This window comes from Melospiza melodia, chromosome 5 (assembly GCF_035770615.1).
Source record: "Melospiza melodia melodia isolate bMelMel2 chromosome 5, bMelMel2.pri, whole genome shotgun sequence".
In the NCBI taxonomy this organism is placed as follows: Eukaryota; Metazoa; Chordata; class Aves; order Passeriformes; family Passerellidae; genus Melospiza; species Melospiza melodia.
This window is the reverse complement of record NC_086198.1, coordinates 21,450,491-21,476,668: the sequence shown is the minus strand read 5'-3', so window position 1 is coordinate 21,476,668 and position 26,178 is coordinate 21,450,491. Positions and strand designations below refer to the sequence as shown.

General features: G+C 39.3%; 1 protein-coding gene across 1 annotated transcript in view; it reads right to left on the bottom strand.

Annotated features, from left to right (window-relative positions):
• Positions 1-26,178, bottom strand: part of TSPAN5 (tetraspanin 5) — an 80,610-nt gene continuing 54,432 nt past the window's right edge. The window contains exons 2-8 of the mRNA XM_063156583.1: positions 22,306-22,356; positions 9,969-10,115; positions 7,962-8,132; positions 6,014-6,139; positions 2,953-3,000; positions 2,707-2,823; positions 1-2,154 (exon numbers count right to left, since the gene is read on the bottom strand). Of these exons, the coding sequence (XP_063012653.1) occupies positions 2,089-2,154; positions 2,707-2,823; positions 2,953-3,000; positions 6,014-6,139; positions 7,962-8,132; positions 9,969-10,115; positions 22,306-22,356 (726 nt within the window). The 3' untranslated portion in view covers positions 1-2,088. The remainder of the gene's footprint in view (positions 2,155-2,706; positions 2,824-2,952; positions 3,001-6,013; positions 6,140-7,961; positions 8,133-9,968; positions 10,116-22,305; positions 22,357-26,178) is intronic.

The window sequence follows — 26,178 nt, the reverse complement described above, 5'->3', positions numbered from 1 at the left end:
TGAGGTGGAACCAACTTTATTAAGGACAATGAATTATAATTGCTTTGAAAGGCTTTAAAAAATATTCTGAGTCATGGCTGGCCTTTAACAGCAGATACCCAGGGATATGGAGGCTGCCTGATTCAGAGCCAGTCAGTGGGAGTTAACCAGAAGAGGATGAGGTAATGCTCAAAGATGGGAGGACAACAGGTCTGCTGAGGCATCTGTGAAGCAGCGGCGTGCCCTTCACCAGCCTTCAGAGGGGAGAAAAACCACAGCCAACTAAAGCACAGAAAGGCAAAATGTGCAAGGGTACATATATTCATTTGTTTAAGTGTCACAGGACCAAAAAGAGCCTTAACAAGTCACCAGATCAGCCTTCTATCTATCCCCCAAAACAGGGAAGCTTTGAAAGCAATGTTCCTCTGTCCTACTCCATATACCTTCTGGTTTAGGAAGCTCAACTCAAAGATGTTACGTCCTTACAAGGAGGTGCTACACACCCTTTGCCACTGTCTGACCAAAGCAGGACCACAGCTTTCAGGACTGGTATGGAGATATTGAGAAGGGTCATAAAACACACTAAATTTATACAAAGTGCAGTAAACTACCCAAGCCATGTCAGGTCTTTAAGTTCACTATTATTAGTGAAGAAGAACAAATCAAAAACACTAAGCTGAATGGAGCCGGATTAAAGTTTTCTCCACTATTTGTGCTTTTTGCCACATTCTGCTTTCTTGCATCCAATTCAAAAGGGTCTGCCTTAGCGGATCCTAATAAATGCTTCTATTTTAAGATTTTTATTCTGTTGCTTCACAGAAAGAAGAAGAAAGCTCTTTGTTGCCTTTAGAGCAAGAAGAGAAGACATCTCCATAGTATGAATTTGTTCACTGGAGGTAAGCATTTACTCTGACAAAAACTGTTCTCTCCAACTTCCAAGAGAATGGGAAATGATCTTCCCATAATCACATGCATTTATCAATAAATAAGTTTGGATTAGACTGTATTAAAACATATGCACATATTTAAAGCACTGGAGTGTCACAGATTCTTATTCCACAGCTCATGCAAGTAAAAAGAATTAAAGAAAAGAAAAAGAAAAAAAGAAAGACCAAAGCCCTAGCTAGGAACAGACCAAAGAAACAAGCTTCGCATGAGTATGTCAAAGCATTAACATCAGTGAGATCCCTAAATACATTAGGTTACACTAAATTTCAGAGAAACAAAAGATTTTGCCATATCAGATACATAAGTTTTGAATTTTTTAAGTTAATATATAATTCATTATTTGAATATTATTCTTCACTTGGACCCAACATCCACACTGCTTTCATACATTTATACAGTTATATCCCATCCTTGCCTTAAGAGACTGATATCCAAAGGTATGGCAGCAACCCTTGTTCGTCAAATAGAAAACTCCTTTCCCTTCATACAAGAGTGGAGAAGGAAGAAAGATCTTAACAAAATTAAGCAATTCTCCCTTCTGCTGATTCCAGCCTCAAAGTACTAGAAGGAGATAGTTGGAAGCTTGCATAAAAATAATTCCCCTTGTTTTAAAAACAATTTCTTTTTACTGTACAATAGATGCATAGAAAGTTGCTTCCTGCTTCATGGGTTTAGGCCTGTAGCTATGTTTAGCTGTGAAAACAAGAAGATTGTTCCTTTACAGAGTGGTGAGGAGATAGACCATCTCAGGAATATTTGGCAGCTATCAAAGAGCTCATGACATGAAGAATAAACAGCATATCCACAGACTACAACAATGCAACTCTGTCTCACTGAATACACCAATTTAAAAAAGTGTCCACTTGTTACTCAAAATCAAGAATACAGTAGAGATTCACGGCTCAACAGCTTTCAAAGTGGTGGTTTAAAAGAAAAAAAAAAAATTGTCAGTGAGCAGCAGATTTTCAATAGCCCACTCTTCTCTCCCCCATCCCGAAAAAACACAAGTTCACTGCAATATCAGGAACTTAAACTTGAGACTACTTGGGAGAGAAGGCTTCCCTGTCACCCATGTCCATACAGCTTGGTGTCGGAGTGACACACTGGAGGTTTCAGAGGGTTTCGGTTGTCCAGTGTCTTGTTGTGGTTACTTCAGCAGTTTTACCAGCTGGCTCTGACAGCCTCAATGTCACTAACCAAATTCTGGGCTAAGCATATCCCAAATATCTGGAAGAGATAACAGTTTATTCATTTGGAGCATTAGACAACTTTTCACACAGGCAAACTCCTTAGGTTATACAGAACTTAGATAAGAAAGAAACAACACACGTAGAAATTAAATTAATAGTAAATGTTGGAAGAAGAAAGAATATTGCAGAATTCCTGTAACCCCAGCATTTTTATGGTGGTACCGGTTTCTAGTTAATTAACAGTTTCAATCTTGTTTCAAAGCAACCCTAAAGGATCTCTGCTGCTCATTCAAGCACCACTGGAAACAGTAGGTCTGTACAGGCTTGAAAGTCTCTACATAAGGTTTATCTAACAGAATGTTAGTTTCAACCTGCTGAGAGTAGAAAAGAAAAAAATTGCATCCCTGTAGATAAAAACTAAATATTCCTTAACACAAAGAAAGCCTCATACATTTAGTTCCCACTGCTAAAACCCACAAACAGGCAACTGGCACTGCATTTCCCATTCTCCTACACAGCTTCCCCCCTCATATATTCACTTTATCTGTTATTCCTCTGTGCAACTCATTCCAGGGAACATGATGTTTACCTGCAGTAATGCTATCCCAATGAATATACCAGCAACTATGGTAAGGTTGTCCTGCAACCATTTCTCAAACTGAGGGACACAGCCTTTAGTGTAGATAACAATCTGCTGATCAACTTCCTGCCAAGGAGAAGAGGGAAGAAAACAGAGATAATTACATTCAACTACACCATCAGCAGAACAATCTCCTCATGCAATAGGGATTCAGATCCTTAACATGCCACATTAAGAAGAAAAAAAAAAGCTTACTGGTTTTTGCCTTGCATCGTAGCCACACTGAGTATTAATAACATCTTCCTAGAGGAGAGAGAAAAGAGAGGCAATCAGTAAAATGTCTCCCAAACACCTTCTCCCAACTCCCTGGAGTTGGTGCTGTATGTAATAAGACAATCACCCAAACTTTGATGAGCATATTGCTTTAATTAAAAAAACCTCCTCCTTCACTCTGCGCTATTAATTATTTGCAGCAAACAAGAGCATACATCAAAAAGAAATTTCTCTCTCAAATCAGCAAGCTGGGAAAACCAGCCCTCACCTGGATGAACTCTGTGTTCCAGATACAAGCATTTAGTAAAGTAAAAGGACTACAGAACATCTATGGAAAGTGAAAGAACCTTCTGCTGAAAAGGTTTTGTCTGTACTAAAAAATATGCCAAGAGTACTGCTGTCATTTTCAGGGTTCAGTCTGTGCAGAATGAAGAGGTGACAAGGGGCAGTTCTGTTGCAGAAGCTGCAAGTTCTTTCTGAGAATGTCTCTAGAAATACGTACAGTTCCTTACCAAAAACCTGAAAGAAAAAATAACAGATGGAGTAATGTGTTCTTACTGCTTGTTCTTTCTTATAGGAGCTTGATACCAATGGGAAAGGAGGGGTTCTTCCTACTCCCTTTCCTTTAGTACTCCCAAAGCTCAGGTAATAAAATAGGCTCTGGCAGATTTTCCCTAGTGAACAAATGCTTCCCATTGGCAGCTGAAGCTGTATTTTTACTTTGTATACAGTTATTTCATGGTAATAAAATGAAGCCTGAAACTTTTGGCATCAGCCACAATGGCAGCAAAATATTAAGTTACTGACTTATCATATAATGACAGTGAGTAGAAGAAGGAGTACTCAAGAAAGTGAGAAAATCAGCCAATCTGAGCTAGGTGTACCAAACACCACAATTTAATCAAATTGTGGGAAGTGGGAAAGACAAGCACTGTCTTTGGACGGATTTTAAAAAGCAGCCATATGGAAAAAACTATCTCCTATCAGCATGAAAAGCTCCTCTGTTTCCTCACTTTGTAGGACGTTCAACAGGTTGCATTCTGTCAGCTGCCAAAACTGGATTCCCTTAATGGATCTTCAAAATTCAAGCAACTTTTATCTCCTAATAAGATGAAAGCTTCATCTTGTTTCAGGACCTAAGTGAAAGTTTCAAAACCTAAGTGCTACAGACTACAAGGATGTAAAAGCACCTAAGATTCTGAAAGAAGGATTTTAAGTTTTCTACCTTGTACTAAATGCCTAGTTGCTTCATGATTAATGTCTTCTGCCTTTAACCTTGGAATTTGTTAACCAAAAGAAGGTACGAAAAATGCAATGGAAATAAGTTTTCTAAACTTGCCTATACAAGATTTTAGAACACTTGAACCTCCTTAACTACATCAAAATGAACTATGGTAGTCAAAATTTGTTTCAAGAAACTTATTTTAGCCTGCCTTAAACTTACCACTTCCTGACCCAAGCTAAACTAAAAACAATAACGCATCCACAGAACTGTTTGCATCAGTCCAACGCTGAAACCTAATTCTAAAAGGGACAAATTTGCTTTCCCACAGAATAAACCTATGTTTATCACTGCAATTGAACCAATCACAGCTTGGTTACAATTATTTTACTTGTATGCATGACTTCTAATGTTTTGAGTTTTTAAAGGCCATTAAGGTTGTTTCCTTACAGTGAATGAGATTTATCTTTAAATTTCTGGTTGCTGCATAACACCCTAACAAACTGCATAGCCATTTAAACAACTGAGAGAAAGAGAACTTTAGGATGGATTATGTATTTATAGGATTACCTTGTACTGCTGTCACTGGTTTGGTTTTATAACAACTATATTTTTAAAACTGGGTTGTGATGACCTCTGTGTGGGTGGGTGGGCAGATAGGCAAACAGCAGAGGGAATCCTAAGCATAAGGAAATGTTTGAGCCTAACCTACATTTTGTTTTAATATCCTGTTAAAACATTTTCAGCTATGTTTCTGAGAAAAATTCAAACTACTGTGAAGTCACATTCACTGCAGAGGAACCAGAACCAGCTTGTGCAAGCGGCAGTGCCTTATCAGGAGAGGGGGAGAGCAGCAGCAACTGGATGCCAGGAGCAGCAACTGCATTGCATTATTAGCAAGGCAGGAAGCACCTGAGGTGCCTTTTGGCAACTTGCCTAACTCCAGTCTGTGCTAGACTAATACATTCAAGGAACTGTAAGTCATTCCAGGTGAAGACAAAGCCACAGCTGAATTGCTAGATAATACAAGCACTCAAAGCTAGCTTCTTTCAAGCTATATAAAGTCAAATATATACAGTGCTAGGCACGTAACAGTTTCCATGCACACACCCATCCCTGTTAGTGAACTGATTCCCTTCTTTATCATATCCATATTAGCAATGCATGGCTCCAACATTTTCCACTTGATGATGCAGAACTATAAATATTTTTAAAGACATGAAAATTTACCTAAAAGCTGCTCCCACAAACAATTTCTGACCTTTCAAGTCTGATTTCAGGTGACTGTAGGACAGGCAGTAATTTTAAAGTTAAAAAAAGAGTATGTAAAGATACCCATAGTCAACTGAAGATTCCAATGCAAACATGCCAATTCCTCAGGGCACAGACTGTCATTCATTACCATACCTGGCACAAATTGGGTCAAACTGGCTAGAGCCTCAGGACACCACATTAAATAATGAATAATATCTCCTTTAAAGTGTCTGATCTCAAGGGTTACTGTTCTGATGAATTTCAATTGAAAGCTCACATCCTTCAACTCATTAAGCACTTCTCCTTTTTATACTTGCTAAAATTAATATATATGTTCAGCCAAGCCCATGGTTCTCTCCTTCTAAAAATGAAGAGCTGAGTTATCTTATGAGTTTTGCTGACTGCAGAAAAGTTAGTGATTAAGCTGAGCTGAAAGAACGAAAAAAAAAATACAGGTTGGAAAGAAGTTAATAATGAGGCTCAATTTCCAGAAACAAAAGGAAAATCTTGAAGTGTTATTTATGACTGGAACAGCACACCCATCCTACCCCCTAGAGCATCACTTACAGCAGGGTCTTTAGTACAGCAAGAGAATGGCACACCACAGCGCTCTCGGCTCGCGTTGGAATCTGTACAATTGAAGTAAATGTTAAGGTTCCAGTCATCAGCTCCAAAAGCCCCACAGCACTGCCACTAGAACAAAAAAAGAAGAGCTTCTTAAATTTCAGAATGAAAATCTCAGCATTAGCAACATGCATGGCTGCTGCCAGTTTCCCCTCTAGCTTTCAAAACAAAATCTGAGACTCCCACTGCTTTCATTGAAACTGCCTTTTTTTTGTTTGGTTGGGGATTTTTGTCATTTTTTTTTAAATATCACTCCAAATGGGTAAATTGTTCCAAAGTTATCATGTGACTAAAGTTACATCACACCCTGCTATGCTGGTCTCTGGAGAGAAACCCATGGGTGAGCTGATAAGCCTACACAACGCCACAGAGTTGCACAGGCCTACAAGCTCAGGCCCAAGGGACATCAGAGCCAAAAGTACAATATTCTGCCCAGTCTAATGAGCCCTGGATTTCCAAAAAAACAAGTTCAAGGGCTACACTGGTACTCCTTTTGCTAGTGTGGAGGAACTTTGCCTGGCTGTACATCAGTGTGAACACACTGTTCCCTGATCATCACACACTGCACAATGAACACCTTTAGTGAATCCTTCAGAGTAAATCTGCCAAAGGCAGGCATAGTCTGGCAAAACGTGTTGAACACACGAGGAACTGATGTGTTTTGCTGAACATACAAAGGATGGACTGGAGACTGGGGAAACACTGATGGCTTACAGCAAATAAGGAGCTAGACCAATGAACCAATCTATGTCAATTAAAAGGAAAAAAACAAAACCAAACACAACCACATTTTTAAAAGCATTGGAATAGCCATTGTCTCCTTCTAGATGTAGGAGTTCTCTTTGCAATACCTGACATGTTGTCTTTGTGCACCATCTCTACTGGGTGAAGAAGTAACTCGCTCTCACAACTCGTGCTGCCCCTGGCTTACTTGCTGAATGCTAATGCAGTTAGGAGAGAAAGCCTTGGGAAGTCATTGCAAATTTGGACTGTAGCCTTTGGCTGCATACAAGTGGACTACTACTTTAAGTTTGTGCTGACCTCTGACGTTCTTGCAAAAGATTCAAAACAGGGCAAGGATACACATCCTCTTACCATTTCTCCCCCAGGCGTAGAGAAACAAATCAAGCACTGAAACTATTTTAATTGTAGAGTGCACAAAAATTAGTAAACATTAATTCAACCAACACTCAGCTATGTTAGCCACACAGTGCCAGATTTAAAGAGGACTTCCTCAACACCAGCCAGAACTGAGTACTGGAGAGGGAAGGTACTGGCAGACCTTGTGTGCAAAAGTCAAGGCAAGAATTCTTTACACACGCTGACAAATTACAGAGCTTAACCTGCACAAACAGGTGCACCGCTGGTTTCACCCTTTTCTCCCAAGTGCAGATGTGGTATCACTTAGAGGTGTCCTACAAGAACTCTACAGGTGGTCCACTTCATTAGGCTAATTCCATTAAGTCTAATTCAGAAGAAATAAAATTGTAGTTTCATTTGGACCAACTAAATACCTCTACCACTCTGCAGTGTTGCTAAAAACTACACCAACATTCATCTTAGGACCAAATGGAGCTTAGAAAATGAGTAAATTCTTAAACAGATGTGATAGCTTCCATAATAAAATATTTTAACTTTGACACACTAAGTCTTCAAGAAAAATCACTCCAACTCCCCATCTTGTTTTATGCAGTCATACATCAATAAAGCCACTTTACATAGATGCTGTGTGTTTGCAGTTCTGTAAAAATAAATATAAATATATTCAAAGGCATTATATGCTGGAATATTTCTGTTGCTACTTGAAGAAACAGAACAGATGGAAAGTAAAGAATAAGAGCAGGTATTTCTTAAAAGTAAGCTTTACAAAAAAAATAACAGTCCAACTTACATATTCCTGTGTGAAGTCTATGAGGTTTTGTAAATCAATGTCATCTCGGTAGGCTCTGATGTTGTTGTTTATAAAGAAATACAGCTGGTCCTTTATCCAGTCTTTGAAAACAAATGCTAGAACGCCAGCAGTGAGCTCCAAGAAGAAAATAATTCCAAGAAATACAGAGAACTATGAAGAAAATAAGAAAGGCTAAAATTATTTTCCTTTATGACCAGAACTTTCTCAAAGCCCTCAATTATATCTAGTGATAAGGCTTTATCTGTTTCAGTGCAAGTTCAAGCCATTTTGGCACATAGGAAATTTTAAATTAAAAACACACCATTTTTATTGGAGCTGCAGAACAGAAACTTTAATTCTATTGTAAAAAATAACAAAAATGCTAACAAATGGCCAAACCTTGGACATTTCACTGAGATTTTCAAAGAGATCCAAGAGAATTCACTGTAAATTTCAAGACACAGCTAGTCACCACCATATGTAGGGCCCTTGAAAACTGGTCTTAAATTTCAACATAGGCATTTACATTTTAGAAGGCATAAACAACCAATATAAAATGTGCCAGTAAAATGCTTTCTACGTGACTTTTGCTTTAGATCCTTTCACTGGCAAAGCTTCGCCCAAGCAGACAAAGCAGAAATTGGTAACAGCAGAAATTAATTAATGACTAAGTTGGAGCGGAATGTCTATGAAATTACTCACATCCACATTAAAACTAAATGAGGCTGCTATGATTAATGCAAATGCAATGGATGCCAAAGGCATTACTAATGATCTGCCACTTTCCCTAAGCATTTCCACTGAGTCTACACTGTTTTAAACCACACAGGGGTCCTGGTATACTGGAAGTCCATCCCCTTTGCAACTGTGCCTTTGAGTTTCACTTTAATATGTTCTCTGTGTGTGTTCAGATATGTTTTTAATTTTTTCTGCAGCTGCTGTATGGGAAGCTATTTCTGGTACAGCAGATGGGTTCATTTTAGGCAAGCTTAGAGAAGCAAGGAAGAAGGGAAAAAAGTGTTACAAGCTGCTTTATAAATGCCTCGAGAACTGTGACTCTCAATTGCCTCCTCCCCTTATACAACATGTCTGTGGGAGCCAAATGTGTCACTTGGAGGTAGTTATTTCACTGAAAGCTTTTTCATGTATATATTAACAGTTAATGGTTATGAAGATACAACTGCATCCACAAGCAGTGCCCACCTCTGGAAAGGGGAGGGGTGGAGGAAAAAAATCTTTACTATGAATTTTTAATTTATCTAAAAGTGAACATGATATTGTTACTCTCATTTTCAAAAGTCACAGGAGGAAATCTTTCAAAATACAACAGCCAGCTACTTAGTTGAAGAAGTTCTGCATACTGTGGTTCATTCGCATGCCAGCAGCTCCTTCCCTAACCAACAATCCAGCCCAAAATTCAAGAAAACTTCCATTTTCTTTCTGCATCCTGGACACATTCTCCTCCCCTTCTCCTTCTCAGGCCCCAGCACTGAAAGCAATGAAACCTCTTCCAGTTAGCTGAAGAGCAGGGATGAGGGTATGGGCCAGACTGAGGATATTGTAACAGTCCTATCTCCTCTGTACCACGAGGGGCCCTTGCACAGCACAGGTCACATGGATCACATTCACTGCTGCATCTACATCCCTCATATTTCATAGGCAGCTTATTATGGACTCCAAGTTCAACACACAGATTCTCACAAGAAATTTCTCTTTTTTTGTGACAGGGAAGCAAAATGTTAGGCTACATCCATATGAAAATCAGTACTTCCATGTTATGATTTTTACCATCAACAGTTTTGAGCTTTAAAACAATATAGCCAGTAAGCACCAGAGACTGAAGAGCTGTAACATGTTAAAAGCTAAGTGCTTTCCTGGTATTCTGACACTGGATAACACCTTCCTCTCCAAAATACATTTAAAATGCTTAACACAGTTAAATAGAACAGACAACATGGCATGCTACATAAATGAGGAATGTCAATGTAAGTTGCAAAAGCTACTCACAAATTTGAGAAGAAAAGTGTTTTCTCGTAAAGCTCCAATGCATCCTGCGAATCCCAAAATGAACATAACTCCTCCTACCACTAGGAAGAGCCAAACAGGATCAAAGCCTCCCAGGTCAGTGATGGAGGAGATGTTGGACAGCACTCCCTGAGAAAGAGACAATGCCAAGGGATAAAAAGTACATTCAGCTTTCTGTTGTACAAATTCTGACTGCATTTTTCTTCTTAAAAAGGAAAAAGACAACAGCAAAATAAATGTTCTGCAGTACAGCAATAAAATACAATTAAGAAAATCTTTGTAACCCAAAAGAGATTAAAAAGTGCAATTATGTGAAATATTTCTGAATCAATATGTGAGTGAGTAACAAAATGTTCTTGAAGAATTCTCTGTGAGAAACCCACAGGACATTTTCTGCTTATATAGCTATAAGCAGTCTGCCAGAAACTCAGAACAGATATTTGAACAAAACTTAACTCACTCTTATTACCCATGCTGAGACACATTTTATGTATCATATATATCATCTATGTAAATACACAGTAACATGTTATATAGAAAAAATGTTAAAAGTAATAAAACCACCTTGAATTTAGCATTTATTCTCAGTATTTACAACAATTGTCAGAAATTACAAATGAGCTCCTAGGTGACACTATCTTGCAACAAAAGTTTTGCAACAAATTTTGACATAATACATAATCTGGCCAGTTCAACTTCAGGCATCTACAGTGCCAAAACCTCATTCTAGAAATAAAGTATGGCTACTGACTAATTAGCTAGCAGGACGAATTTAAAAATATCAAAGTCTCTTAGTTGGATGAAAGACAATTTAAGAACTTGTCTTGAGACATAGTTTACATTAACTTAGAATAGATCTATCATATGTTAGACCACATATGCTGTGTTTTAGATATGACAGTCAGCACAGTCTGCTTGTAATGCCATTTCTGCCTTGCAAGCAAAGCTTGGGTTGCAACACCAATTATCCTGAGGAACTATTTAAATTTTTTGAAGACATTTTAGGCAGAGTTTTGCTGATGTTGAACAGATGGGTCATATCAAGAAACAAGTAAAGTTTACCCTATTCCAGTGAGTTTGCACAGGAACAATTACAGTTTCCTAAGGCTTTTCAGCAGAAAAAAAAAATGCTCAAGTTTCACTATTTCTTCATTCCCCTCCCCAGTGCTGTAGGTCAATGAAAAGCACTCTGCTGTGGTTCCTCACAGAACCCTGAACTCAGGCTGAGTGCTTTGGACTACTGCTTCCTCTAAGTCCTTGAGAAGCAGCAACAGAGATCTCTACATCTTCAGCTCCTTATTTGCCAAACTCCACAGTTCATCCTTTTTCTAATTCCTGCTCATACCCCTTTGTTTCCTTGAAATAGTGCCAACACAGCAAGAGGATGCTACCATAACCTCATTTCCAGAAATTTAAAGTGACATTGATAATGATGACTGTTCACAGCTGTGGCTTTGATCTGTGATTTTATATATATATACACACATACTCATTTTATATATATACACATATGTAGGGGGCTGAGTGAATGTGTATCTGGGGGCCTGAGTTAACTTATGTATTGTATGTATGGCAGTTGAAGATCTCTCTATTGTATTAGTGACCCCGCCCTGGTTCTAGTCATTGTAAATGGGCTGCAGCTGTGATGTCCTTGATTGGGCAGCAGCTGTAGCCCATGGAAAGAGCTGAGATAAAAGGGGGCGGGGTGGTCAGGGAGAGTCTGGAGAGGAGCCCTGACCGAGAAGCAGCAACACCACTGCTGTGAAGATCTGCCATGAGAAAGCCACCCAGAAGGTATGAGGCTCTGGAAATATAATTGTACAGCAATGTGAATACAACATCTGGTGACCCCGACGTGATTAAGAACACGCAGCCAAGGAAAGAAGGTATGGAATCCCCCGGACAGCTGCAAGCTGTGGCAGCCTGAGAGCTGGGACTAAAGAAGTGAAGACAGCTGCGAGCTGTGGCAGCCTGAGAGCTGGGACCCTGAGAGCTGGGACTATAGAAGTAAGGACAGCTGCGAGCTGTGGCAGCCTGAGAGCTGGGACTATAGAGGTAAAGACAGCTGCGAGCTGTGGCAGCCTGAGAGCTGGGACAGATATGTGTGTGTGGCAGCCTGAGAGCTGGGACAGATATGTGTATGGCAGCCTGAGAGTTGGGACAGATATGTGTATTGTAGTTGTAGGGTTGCTAGAAGTAAAAGAGAAAAAAGAAAAAAAGAGAAAAAAAGAGAAAAAAAAAGAAAAAGAAAAAAAAAAAAAAAAAAGAGGAGGATATGTATATATTCTATGTATGTATTCGTAAAGACAGCTGCGAGCTGTGGCAGCCTGAGAGCTGGGACAGAAGTAAAGACAGCTGCGAGCTGTGGCAGCCTGAGAGCTGGGACAGATATGTATATTGTAACTGTAAAATTGGTAAAAGTAAAGGGGGAAATGTAGGGGGCTGAGTGAATGTGTATCTGGGGGCCTGAGTTAACTTATGTATTGTATGTATGGCAGTTGAAGATCTCTCTATTGTATTAGTGACCCCGCCCTGGTTCTAGTCATTGTAAATGGGCTGCAGCTGTGATGTCCTTGATTGGGCAGCAGCTGTAGCCCATGGAAAGAGCTGAGATAAAAGGGGGCGGGGTGGTCAGGGAGAGTCTGGAGAGGAGCCCTGACCGAGAAGCAGCAACACCACTGCTGTGAAGATCTGCCATGAGAAAGCCACCCAGAAGGTATGAGGCTCTGGAAATATAATTGTACAACAATATGAATACAACACACATACATACTCGAAACATATCAATTGTCATGTAACCAATATCTCTAACACATTACTCCATGTAGTCTGCAATCACTTTCATAGACTTCCCCAAGCAAAATCTGAGCAAGCAGTAAATATAGACAGTGCTCAAAGCTTTAAATTCTGCAGAAAAGGACAGAGTAAATAAAATATACATGTGAATTTCACCAATGCACACATCAAGGAGCCTTAGAAAAGGCCAAATCCCAAAGAAAAATCTGACTGCAACCCAATTCTAAAATACCAACAATAATCCAACAGCATTTGCTAAGTATATTCTTTTCCCTCCTACTAGAAAAGGCTATTGCCAGAGATGGAAAAAAAAAATCACATTCATCACTTTCCTCCTACATCATATAGTACTAGCCTTACTGACATTCATTAAAAAAGCAAAAAAGAGATGAAAGGAACAAGGTAACAAAACTCAGAGCCAGCACTGCTATCAACGAGGAGCACATGGCCTGTCCCTTTTTCTGGTACCATCTCAATGAAGAGATGATACACACCAAGATGAAATGAACACTTACCTACCATTAACACTTACATCAACTTGTGCAAAAGTTTTTCCACTATTTTTGTTTCATTACATTTGTTAGAGAAAAGAAATCCAAGTCACCTTTCTGGCTAAGAATAACATGCAAATAAACAGGATAATCTAACAACACGCCTTTGAAAAAATTGAGGCCTTGTCCCTACACAAGTCAAGAAGCCTGAGCTCTCCCTCAAGGGGTAAAACAATTACTAAAATTATTTCTTCACAAAGTTTTCAATTCCTTTCCTCTGTGCTTACATAGTTACCATAAGATGAGAATAAATTCTGCCCTGAAGGAAGCACTACTACTCTTTTCTTTTAACATTAGTCGATTTTTGAATTAATGGACTGTGGTGTAGTAGAGTGAAAAAAACTAGTCACTGGAGAAAGGATGTTGCCTTTGTTATTACTTGTATTTACTTTTTTAAAAAGCTGAAAAAGATGAAGATTTAAATCTCTCTTCATAAAACACTGTGTCTTTCCTTAAAAACAAAGTAAACAAAATCAAATAAATCAACAAAAAAAAAATCAAAGCAAATTACTATGCTAAATCAACTTTTTTCCATATGAAAGTAGTCAAATTCAAACAAAAAGAAATACAATTAAAATTCAGCTTGCAATTGTGGACAACACTGTTTGAGAAGATGGTCATAATACAAAAGTGGTAGTGAGAAACGCATTACTTTGCATTTTGTTACAGTCACATGAAATTCAATGGCAATAAAATTTATTGAGCCAGTTTTATGCTGTTTTTCCACTTCTGCCCTACTTCCTTTTACTTGATTTTCTAGAACTGCCAGGCTCTTAGCCGCCTGTAATGCCACATGTTGGCTGGCCACTCCTCAGGGTAGCTGTGATCCAACACAAACCACATAGATCAACACAGGCTTTATCTGCCATTGTTTGCTGTCCTTGGAAAGCACCTTTATGTGCATCTGTTGCTAGTCCACATATGGCAATCATAAGCCTAACTTGGATAAATCCCAAATAACACATCCAGACAATGCAAAGCACATACTGCTTAATTTGCATTCTACTCCAAATGCTCTCTGCACATGAACCTCAAGTTAGCAGTATTCTGTAGAGACATCTAGAGACAATCTTCAGATAGGTTTTGTCAATAAAACAATAGCTAGCAGTGGGAATGAGAAACACACACAATGCCCTGTGATTACAGGTCAAGATACACAGAAGTAGTCTGATAGAATATTACTGCTTGCTGCTTAGAATACAATTTTACAGTCTTGTACTCTGGACTCTTACAAATAAGCTCTCTCAAGATGCAGCAGTGCAATACCCTGAAGAAAAGCACATTTTGCTTCAAGCAGCAGGGCAACAACTGGGAATAATATCTCACTTTATATTAAGAAGATCTAAATGTACCATCCTTTAAGCACACACACTTCCTATCCACTACAAGTTTCTATAATACCTACGACACCTCCTACCACAATATTTTTTTTTTTTTTTGCTGCAACAGCTACTCCTGGGAAAAGTTTGAGACAGATGTACAAACATCTGGTAGTGACCAGTTCTGTCTTCAACCCATCTTTAGCAGAAGGAAACATTTCCAGAGGTGCTTGAGCAGAGGATCAGTAACTTCATATTCTTACACTGCACCCTCCACCACGTGCTCTGAATCCTCAGGCTGCGCAGTCAGTCATGGAATATATGGTGACTGTCCCCTTCTCTCATGCAAACCACCTGTAAATATTTTAAAGTAAGGCTTTCTACAAATTTTTCCTCAGCGACATTGCTGCAGTTGCCCACTACAACCATGACTGTTAAATTGTTTGCATGTTCTCTGATACTTTAACATCTAAAAGGATGAGCAATTTTTTCCTCTAGATGCATTCCCCTTTTGAAGTATGGTTATTTTTTAAATACACACACATCACTCGGTAGTTTAGGCCTGTGTGTAATCTGCATTGGCAGGAAATGCTTTGTTTGTACAAAGCTACATACTCAAGTGATTTACTTCTCACTGTGGTATCAACCCAGGGCTCTGCTGCAGTCCCACAAGGAGAGCCAGCAGGACATGTTCCATGGCTGATCTCCAGCTCATCTGTTTGCTCTATTCCTCCACCCTCCACAGCCTGTTGTACATTACAGTCCATGAGAGGCTATTTAATATTTTAATCCAATGCAAGCCAAAATTTATTTGGTGTACTGAAACAATAAAAGCATCATCCATAAGTGAACTAAAATAAGCAACAGTAAAGTTGGGGAAAAGTTCCTTTATTTGTGAAATGTACTTCAATCATTAGGATACAATGATGCATGGATGGAAAAGGAAAGTGACCCCACATTTCCACCCCACTCCAAATTCAGGAGAAGTCAAATGAAATGATTAGGACCTGGCTCTTTTCTTCACTACAAGGGTGCACTCCACCCACAGGGAAATGTGAGAACCAAGCCAGGCAGAACAAACTCCTGCAAAACTGGAGTCCTCCTCCTGGTATGTGAGTACAGGTAGAAAAAAAAGCCTGAGAGATGCCTGACATGTCCTCAGGTCATGTTTTCCTCATGGCCAGAGCTCTCCACACTACAGGCAGCATCCCATTTATAGCTCAAGGGAGAACAAGGCAAAGGGAAAATGCTGGTCTTGAACACAGGAGCTTGTGAATGCCCCTCCTGGTGTTATAGCTGCACAATGGTTTGCCTTTATCCCATCAGTAAAGAACAAGGAAGCAATAGTTCCATACAAAAGCAATAAGGGTGCACACCCCAGCCCTTCTCCTTCTTGTACTCTAAGATCATCAGAACACCTTGTACCACTTTTCAGAGACAGACCCTTGACTTCAGCTCCTGCCTTTGGTGCACATCTACATTAATATTTCAGGTCATACCCAGCAGTCCTTTTGAAGTGATCACACACAAGCTGTGCTTCAGCTCACACCTGGAACAATCTCAGAGCACACAGGCTGGATTACTTATAAATGAGGATGTGGATCTGGAACACAGCTCATGTTCCAAAACACTAGCAAGAATTCAGTCCACAAGATCACATTAGAACTAGGTAGAAAAGAACTCGAACCTTTAAAAACCTGCAGTGTGCAAGCTGGATCTTCAGCACCACTTGCTCTCCTGCTGGTCCCCACTGCCTGCATTTAGCAGGAACAGCCCTCCCAGGCTGAGCCCAAAGCCAGACACACATCTTGGCTGCAGCAGTGCTGTCACACCTACACAACCTGATGTGCTCCTGGGTTCCTAAGGGAGTCACAAGTGCACTAACAAACCAGTGACATTTCCAGGACAGCTACTGCTACAACAGGCACAGTCACAAACTGCAGGACAAGGGAGAATGGCTCCAACTGAAAGCACTCCAGGCAGCAGCAATTTTGAAAAGCTGACCCAATAATGAAAATTCAAGGCATAATGAGTTAGAGCCAACTCAGGAGAATCATCAGCCTAAGAAACAAAGAGGTGATATAATGAGTGTATATGGAATTTGGCCCACAGGATGCACGTAAAAGAAGGAAACTCAACACTACAGGAGGATGGAAGAAATCCACTATTTCTTATTTTCCATTTCCTCCAAGATGGGAAAAACTTCTCTGCTGCAATATCTCATTACTGGGAGGACAAAACAAAAACAAACAAACAACAAACAAACAAAAAAAAAAGCGTCCCACATCATAAATCCAAGAAATGCAGGAGAAATGCAGAAAAAGATACATCAATACAAGATCTTCTGAAACATCAATTTTTGCAAACAGAGGTTTTGCCTTTCCACAGGCTTGTCTGCAGGACTTAGTATCACTGGCAAACAGCAACATCTGGGAGGTGATAGTAAATAAAAGTATTTTCAAATGCATGATTTTAAAACAGAAAAATGTCTCTGCTTTGTTAGTCATAAACTCCATGCAGTTCCTCCATGCTGTGTATCTGAATGAACATAGGGAACAGAACAATACTCATTGAAACATGCCAAATTAATTCTACTGCAGAATTTTGTCTCTGCAAGCAAGAAACTAGGTGGGGGATGTTTACAAATCTCATTTCTTTGATTTTTGTTGGTTTTGCATTTCCCACAGAAAACCGTAATAGCAGCAGAACTTTATTTTTCAAGTATCTAAGGGAGGAGAAGAACTAGTCTAACTTTCTTGTGCTGACACAGCAGAGTTCAAAAGGTGCATAACTGGCATAAATACATACAAGATATAGATTTTTAGACTTTTCAGGATTAATGACTATAAAGTGTTAGAACACTAGCAAATCATTCAAGATGTGTTTAGATTACACATCTTTACGTACTGAAATTTAAATGAAGGTAACAGTGGATCTCCTCCTCTCTTCTCCAGTGCTATAAAACCCACACATAGCCCTGTCTCAGAGGCAAGATAAAGGCTTTGGGTATTCTTCAGCCTGTAAGAAACACAGGATATGTGCAGTTTCACAAATGGAAGAACTGTGTGATTTTGGAAGAACAAAAATTATGGAGTGACTAGTGCAGCATTCCTTCCTGCTGTCAGCCACTCACTGGGACAATAAGAGAAGTGAGAATTTTTTTCTTGAAAACAACTTTAGTTTTCACTTCAGGGCAAGGAGAGACAGGTTTGATCTAACAAATTGTGATTGCTTCCACGTACAGAGTTTAGCTTGTCCAAGAACACCAAAGCAGACCTAAATCACCTTAGACAAGTAAAAGTCTATCTTAAAACTTCAGACCCAGATTAGGAGCTCCTGCTCGCTAAGAACACTATGCTGGCACCCAGAGATACCAACACCAAACTGCACACCACTTGACTTTTGAGCTGAAGCAACTTATTGTTATGCTGATTTAACTGGAAAACCTGAGAAGCCAAACTCATGTACATTGTCAGCTTCTTCCACTTCTCCCTCTTCATTTCAGTCAGCTTCATACACAAATGACATTTAATCAACAAAATTTGAAAGATTTCTTCCCTACTTTAGTTTGTCTTACTTTTGCTATCTCCTACTTAAGAGTTTACTCCAAAACGAGAGTGTTTTCCTTGTCTCCATGGACAATCTTATAAGGTCTCAGAAGACATAACAGCAATTCATCACTTAGGCTCACTACTCTGGAACACAAATCTCCAGCAGGTAGCCAGGAAGCTTATTTTCCCAAGCACCTACTGGTATCACACCACAAACAGCCTTAAGACCACAATATCTAATACATACAACCAAGAAGGGAAATCGACATTTTGTACAAGCTTGGTTTATTTTTAAAGAGTCACCAGAGGACATGACTTGAAGTGGTTAAGAAAAAAAATTAAATATAAACATTCTTCCCCGCTGCAGAGCAAAAGTGCTGTAAGTTGCTGAGGTTTCACACAGACTCTTTGTATTGTATGCTAACAATGTTCATGTCACTGTGCAGGGAGGAGGGGGGAAATGGGCTGCCATGGATGAACGATTTAATGGTACAAGCCCAAGCCTGGCATGCCTGAAAACACTGCGAGACTGTGACCTATACAGGGCCACCATAGCCCTGTATAGATAGCTTTATTCATCCCCAGAGCTTATTGCCCCCACCCCACCCCCAGCTCTCTTTCAGGTTCATGGCTCAGAATGCTAATTGCCCAGCTTTTGTCTAGGGCTGGCTCACTGGCTGTCAAGCCAATTCTATTGCCTACTTGACAAATGAGCTCTTTTGCCTCCCTGCAAAGGCCTTAAGGAAGGCCACAAGACTGGATATTGTGCTTTTCTTCTTCACAAGAAAGTTTAAAGGGAAGAATTCAAGCCAACTTAGCAAAAAAAGAGAAACCAAGTCCACAAATCTGTCCCAAATTTTTTTTAACCAGAAGCCAATAGGATTCCTGTGAAGTCTGGATTATTTTTTTACACCCTGCAGTTTTAATGTGATCTGGAACACTATCTTTTTACCTTTAAAAGATTCTGTGAAGCAACAAAAGTATATACAAGTTGATGGCCAGGCTATAAAACCACACAGCTGAATATAAAGCCACACAATTTAAAACAGAAGCTAATCAAAATCCTCCCCACTACCAAATGAAGTTTACAGTAGGACTCCTGAAGACCTACTCTTGTAAAAACCCCTTACAAACTTACACATTACACAACAGCAGTGTCAAGTTCAAGTTTGATAAAGTCAAGTTCATAGGGAAAGCAGCAAGTCTTCACAGAGTGTCTGAAGTTATCTGGTCACCTAGCTATGACTGCATAGAACCATGTCCTGATTGTTTTGGAAAAATCTCCAAAGACAGAGACTTCATTCAAATCTTCTCTGGGCAAACTGTGCCAGTACTCAGTCATCCTCACATTATAAAAAAAAAGGTGCTCCCTGATGTTCAGGGGAAATACCACTTGTGTTTCATTTTGTGCCCATTGCCTTTGTCACTGGACACCACTGAAAACAGGCTGGCTCCATTCTCTTTGTGCTCTTCCTTCAGGTACTTCCATACATTAAGATTCCCCCAGCTTACTCTTCCCTGGACTAAACAGTCTTAGCTCTCTCAGCCTTTCCCTGTAGGAGAGAAGCTCCCGTACCTCCATCATCTATTCAGCCCTTTGCTGAATTCTCCAGTATGTCGGCATCCCTCTTGGACTGGGGAGCCCAGAACTGGCTTAGGTGTGGCCTCACCAGTGCTGAATAGAGGGGAAGAATTCTCTTTCCCAACTTGTTGGCAACACGCCTCGTACAGCCCAGGATACATTCGCCTTCTTTGTCACCACGACACAGAGCTGGCTCATGTTTGACTTTGTGTACACCAGGTCCTTCTGTGACAAGCTGCTTTTTTGTCGTAGGGTGTACCATTACAACAGCCCATAATGCCTAGGGGATATCCACCCTAGCCCCAGGCAAGCAGCCTAGCTAGAGAAGTGCTTTTCAGTTCTGTTACATATCTCTCAAGCCCCAGGCTTCACCTCCTTGGCTTTCATCTTCAACTCCTCATCAGCAGTAAGAAACCTCTGTCTGGGATCTAACTGATCTTCCCTCCACTAAATAACACAGGGCCTATGAATACCTGCAACTTGATCCTGCTGACAGCAGCTTTTGGCCACTGCCTGTCCTCTAAAGACCTGAGTGAAAGAAAAGACTCAAATTGGTTTGAAACAAGTCAATTTTTTCATAATTCTTCCACCAAACTCAAATTTGTCTGTGCTCAAGAGCTCTGCAGTTCAGCAATACCTATACAGCATTTTGATTGTTACAACTATGAACTGAAACAATTCACAATAAGGACTTCAGAATAAAACAGTTAAAGAAGGTGGGGAAACATGATCATTTTTCAAGGAAAAACCCATGCTTTAAACCAATAAACAGTATTTTATGTTACTCGTTAGTTTAGCAAGAAACCTAAGAAACCTACTACATATGGAGCCTGAGTTAATGCATATTAAACTGTGATGGTTTTATTTGCTTGTCTTAAAACAACATGGCATTTTCTGTCACTTTCAGAATCTGACTAAAAATGGTTTAAGATTACTTGATCATTGATTGAGATATCCAAATCTCACATAAAAACAGGAGCTTTGGCTTCTGGCCACTAGCAATTATGAATTGATGCATTTTCCCTAGGAAAGGGTACATACTTTCCCACACAGAAAATATGTAAACCCTAACAAACCAGAACAACTTGTAGCTGCTAAGACTGGCATACTTTAGACTTCAAACACTATAGCTGTTTTTCCTTTACCTGCTCATTCACTCTAAAGAGGAATCATTAGTGTTACCTACTGTAATGATACAGAAATGTTCAAATCTCCTCTGTAAAGCCACTCTCTGGAACTTAGACATAGGTACAAGCTCCAAGAGTGTGTTCAGAGTATTAAATAAAACATGCTTTTACATCATTGCTGAATAAAAAAGTCACAGTACCTCTTTCTAAGCCTATCTGAGCTATGCAAGATCAGTATCATATGGCATACATATAAATATACATATATATGTGTATGTATGTATATGTGTATGTAAATATACATACACATCTATATAGGTGTACATAGTGTGCAGTAATTAATATCCCATTACTGTTTGTGATGATCTCCTTCCAAGGCACACACACAGAGCAATTAGAATATAAGGTAACAACTCAAAATTTGTCCTGAATTTTTTAGAGGCAGAACTCTGGAGCTTTCAAATCTGTTATTTGTTCTGCAGCAAGCACCAGTTATTATGTCTTAGGTGAAGATCAATTTATAACTTACTCCGTGTTTTCCATTAAAATAAGAAAAACTTATTATGCAACTGAATAACACAGCACTGTTAACAGCCAGGTTTTATTATTTTTAATCTTTTAAACAAAGAAGAAAAGGAAATAGGGACTTTAATTTCAGCTGTTGTCTTTTAGCAAGCCAAACTCTACATCCAGTAACCAAGACATACTGACTAGTTTTGTAAATTATGCCTTGACATTTTATCTTCTTCCCAATTTCTGCAGTAAGCAAACTAAAAATTGGGTTCTGGTTCAGAAATGTTTTCTCTTTCCCTGCCCGCTCACTCCACACACACACACTTCCCATTTCAAAGCTGATTTTAGAGTCTTGCAACAAAGGGTGTTCAGTTTCATTTGCACAAGAAAAAACAACAGTTATTCTGCCTCAGGTTTGCATTGCTTTTCGGGGCTCATCTTGATTTTCTTTTTTTGGGGTTTGTTTTTTCAAGAGGAACAGCAATTAACTGCTATGTTAATGCAAAGCCTAGCTAGGTATTTTTCAGGAAGCTGCCTTCTAAGACATGCAGGCTCTGCCTCCCTTGCTGGAACACACTGCCCGTACTGCCTCAGCAGGGTGCTCTGGTGTCTGAGCTGCAGCCAGTGTGCAAGGATTGAAATCATTAGTTTATAGGCAAGGGTCAGCCACCATTTCTTGCCAAGGTATTCTTGGGAAAGATTGCAACCATGTTCCTCTAAGTGACCCAAGCTAAGGTTTTTATTTGACAGAGAGGCTTGATTTTGTTCCCATAGAAACTGTGTGTGAACACAAAATATGCAGCATATTACTGTTTCAATATTTCACCAGAAAAAGAGAGATAAATAGGAAAAACAAACTTTGGTGCTTTATTCAACTTACCTTTTCATTCCATGCCCACAATCCAATCCCAAGAAATGCTATGCCAAGGAACTAAAGGAAAACGAAACAAAAAACCAGAAATTAGAAATCAGTGGTGGTTTTTGTCTGTTGTTTTTGTTTTAAAGATACATATTGACTCATCCACTCTGTTGGATAATAATTTTATCAGGACTGAGGGGCGCTCAGTGAGAGTTTTACAATACATATCTGGTTTATTTTACAATTCAACTACTTTCAGTTGAAGAATTTAAAACTTGCAGAACTCGGGGATGTCCCACACAGGAACAGTAGGTGCAGTAGGTGCCACTTTAGCAGTACTGAGCACACAAGGTTCTTTTTGAGTTTGTTGGACTCAAAGCAAACTCCACAGTCAAACAACACTTTTGTTTGCTATTTCACTATTGCATCACCACTGCCTACACAAAGTAATTGCCCTCTCAGCACTCTCCCAGTGAGAAAGTGTTTTAAAAAAATTCTAAATACACACTTATTATCAGTTTTAGCAATGCTGTCCATATAAAATAACCCATCATTTCTGAGGGGGAAAAAAAGAAAAATAATAATACTGGTTAGAAAGACTAAAAATTTTTTAAAGCCCCGCAGCTGATATTTGCTAACTTTTCTGATACTGTTTCACAAGTGAAGATCCATTTCCTTTCTCCCCCATCCCCAGGGATTCAACAACACCAAACTCAAGAGATGGTCTTTCCCCCACCATGAAAAAGGGAACAACCATCTTTGATTTTGTTACATCCGTGTTCTCCATTCCACTAAATAATTCAAAATGCATCATTTCCCTCCAAATCTACAGAGATTCCATACAAAAGCTACACTAATGATCAGTGAAACAAGCAAAACAGGCAGAATAAGCACTCCATCTCCCAACATCATTAGTGCATATTTGGCACAATACAGTATCAATCACATAACATGTTTAAAAAACATTTAGTAGATGTATGAGCACATCTCTAAATGTCCATCTGCCCAACTTGCATATCTGATTTTATAAGTGCCAACTAAAAAGAAAACTATTTTCACTATAGTTTCAGGGCATGCAATAGAATGTTGCTCAGACATAAAACTGATTTTCTTTGTCATTTCTCTACACTGCAGTGTACAGACTTATTCTGGCACATAAAGACCCTTTCTCTTAAGATCTGTGTAAACAATGAAGAATCCTAGTGATTTCTCTTTTGCAAACAGAACAAAAGTGCTTTTCTGTTGAAAAGTGGGAGGAGGCAGGAATATAAACTTTAAAACCTTTTTCAGAAGTGATTTCAACAGTTTCAAACAAAGACTCCTTCCTTACAAGCACCTTTTTTGAGGGGGCAATTTTAGCTTTGTATTACAAAGATATCTGTAACTCATTATCAAGCAAATACACTCACTACAATGCCCTGAATTGTAGCCCCTGCATTTCTGTAACTTGCTCCTCCAAGTGTGCTATGCCAGCTACCCAAAGGACCACGCATACTGGGAACAAAACTTCCTTTTCAACTTGAAGAGTCATGACTGTAAATTTGAACAATACTAGAAGTCACCATTCTTCAAAGGAAACTGTTGCAGGCTTGGTTGCATTTTAACAAAAGATAAATGGAATTTTTTCTTAGATAGAAAGCAGGACTGCTGGTCAAGAAAGTCTTATTTCAACAGCCTTAATTATTTATAAAGTACAAGATGTGGATTTGAGAAAATCAGTACTTTCAGCCTCTTCTAATACACCACATAAAAGCTAAAAAAGGTCATCTTACCTGTATCAAAACTGCCCTTTTTTATGGGTATAAAGCTTGCCAAAAGATTGTGTGTAATCTTCCTGACTGCAGTGATTATTTGAAACTTGAGATAAAGCTGTTCAAGTTTCCAAATCTCTCTCAGACAAATGCAGCTTTTTTTGCAGTAACAGGCTCCTTTCCTTCTTTCTTACACAGCCAAAGGCACCACAGCTGAAGGAACAGGGCGGGCAGCAGGGGGGGACTTACATATTGTAAAAATCCTTAAGTTACATTTGGAAGTGGCAAATTGTAAAGAGGCAATAAACATTATGTTTTGCGAACAGGTTAGTATTGTTTTGAACAGAACAAGCATGGAAAAACTAGAATGGAAGTATTTGATCAGTGCATATGAGTGTAACTTTACATTCATACGTATCAGCTGCAGGTCTGGCTCAGCTTCACTGGATTAAATTTATATAAATTTAATCCAGTCATGTGTCCTGATCCTTCAGCAGAACTTGAGACCTAAGAGTAAGATTACCTCATGGGTTGTAAAAGGTGACTTAGAGTAAACTACACAGGTCTCAAGCTAGGCTGAGCTCACCCCAGTTACAGACTGGGCGATCAGACTGTACCGTGCTAAACTGAAACACATAAAAAACAACATTGTCTAGTTTCTGCCAAGAGAACAGTTCTGTTCTCAGTTCTCTGAGTTTCCAAAAGGATAAGAAATTACATGCTGCTCTGTCCTCTCCACATCCTAACCCAGAAATGCTTTTTTGAGCAGATGAAGAACAAAAAGCAAGATCCATTAGGAGACAAAAGATTCAGAATGGAATCATGAATTCTATCACAGGATGCTGTGGAAATCAAAAGCATAACGGCATGCAGAAAAAAATAGGTAATTAACAGATGGCCCATAGCTATTGAAATGTGATTCTGATGCAGCTTCTGGCTCAGAAAGTTTTTACACTGACACTCATTGGGAGATTGAAATCAGGAAAAGATTGCTGCGTGCATGTTTTGTTGTTTAAATGCCTCTTGCCCTGGAGAAACTTTACTTGCTCTACTTGAGACAAAATACAGAGGGAGGCAGACCACTCACCTAAGCCCCTACAGTCACACCCTAGGAAGGGCCCACCCTGGCACAAACACAGCCTGCTATGGGGATAAAACCCACAGGAATGCTCTCTGTAAGCCCACTGGCAGAAAACAGATGCTCATGAGAAGACTTATACCTCTCACCAGGAATAACTTTGGATTTTCTTGACCATTGTGAAAGAAACTCCTGCATAGCCCAAAATTATTTGGAAGAAATTCCAACAAGCAATAAAACGGTGGACGTTTACCTCATTATCAACAATTCATTTTACAGAGAAAAAGCCTCAATTCTCCACAGACATCTAATAAGACCATCTGGTCTAACTATAAATGGTCACTGCCGCAGAGCATGCAAAATCTTGATTTCCTTTATTTCTTTCCTTTTTTATATAATAATTTTCAGGAGAATATTAAAACATTTCTCTGGAGCATTAGCCTTACAAAAAACCAGTTGCATAGCAGTATTTTCCCAGCCATAAGTTTTCAATTCACAAATGAAACCCAAATGTTCTTATATTTCTTTTCTATAAAGATTAAATGTATTTAAAAGTAGAAGGTGTAGCAGTAGTTGTATTGTTAGTGTGCTTGTGAAATGCACATGCTGTTTTCTGAACTGAACTGACCAGCATTTCAAGCCATACATATTTTATTCTCAGTCTTGCCTGCATAGAGTAAAAATATTCTTTTTTTTGGTAAGGATGCATCATCACACAGCACAGCACTGCATTTAAAGGCTATTGGGGCAAACAAAAAGGCCAGAAATCCTTTGAGAGGCACTTAATCATAGACTGACCAGCCATTACTAAACATTGGGAATTTTTCACCTTAGCTGACATTCTTAAATAACTTGGCACCGGTTTTCAACTAAAAGGATGACAGCAGCAGCCAAGCAGTAAGAGGTGAATGTGCCACATGCATAAACCAGTGCACATTCACGTGTGGTTACATTAAACACTTGTGAGAGGTGGAAGCCTTGTGCAGGCACCTCATTTCACCTTCCTTGTCACAACACAAACACACCAGCCAAAGCCTGCCAAAGCTGTCAGAGTTCAGAACCAGA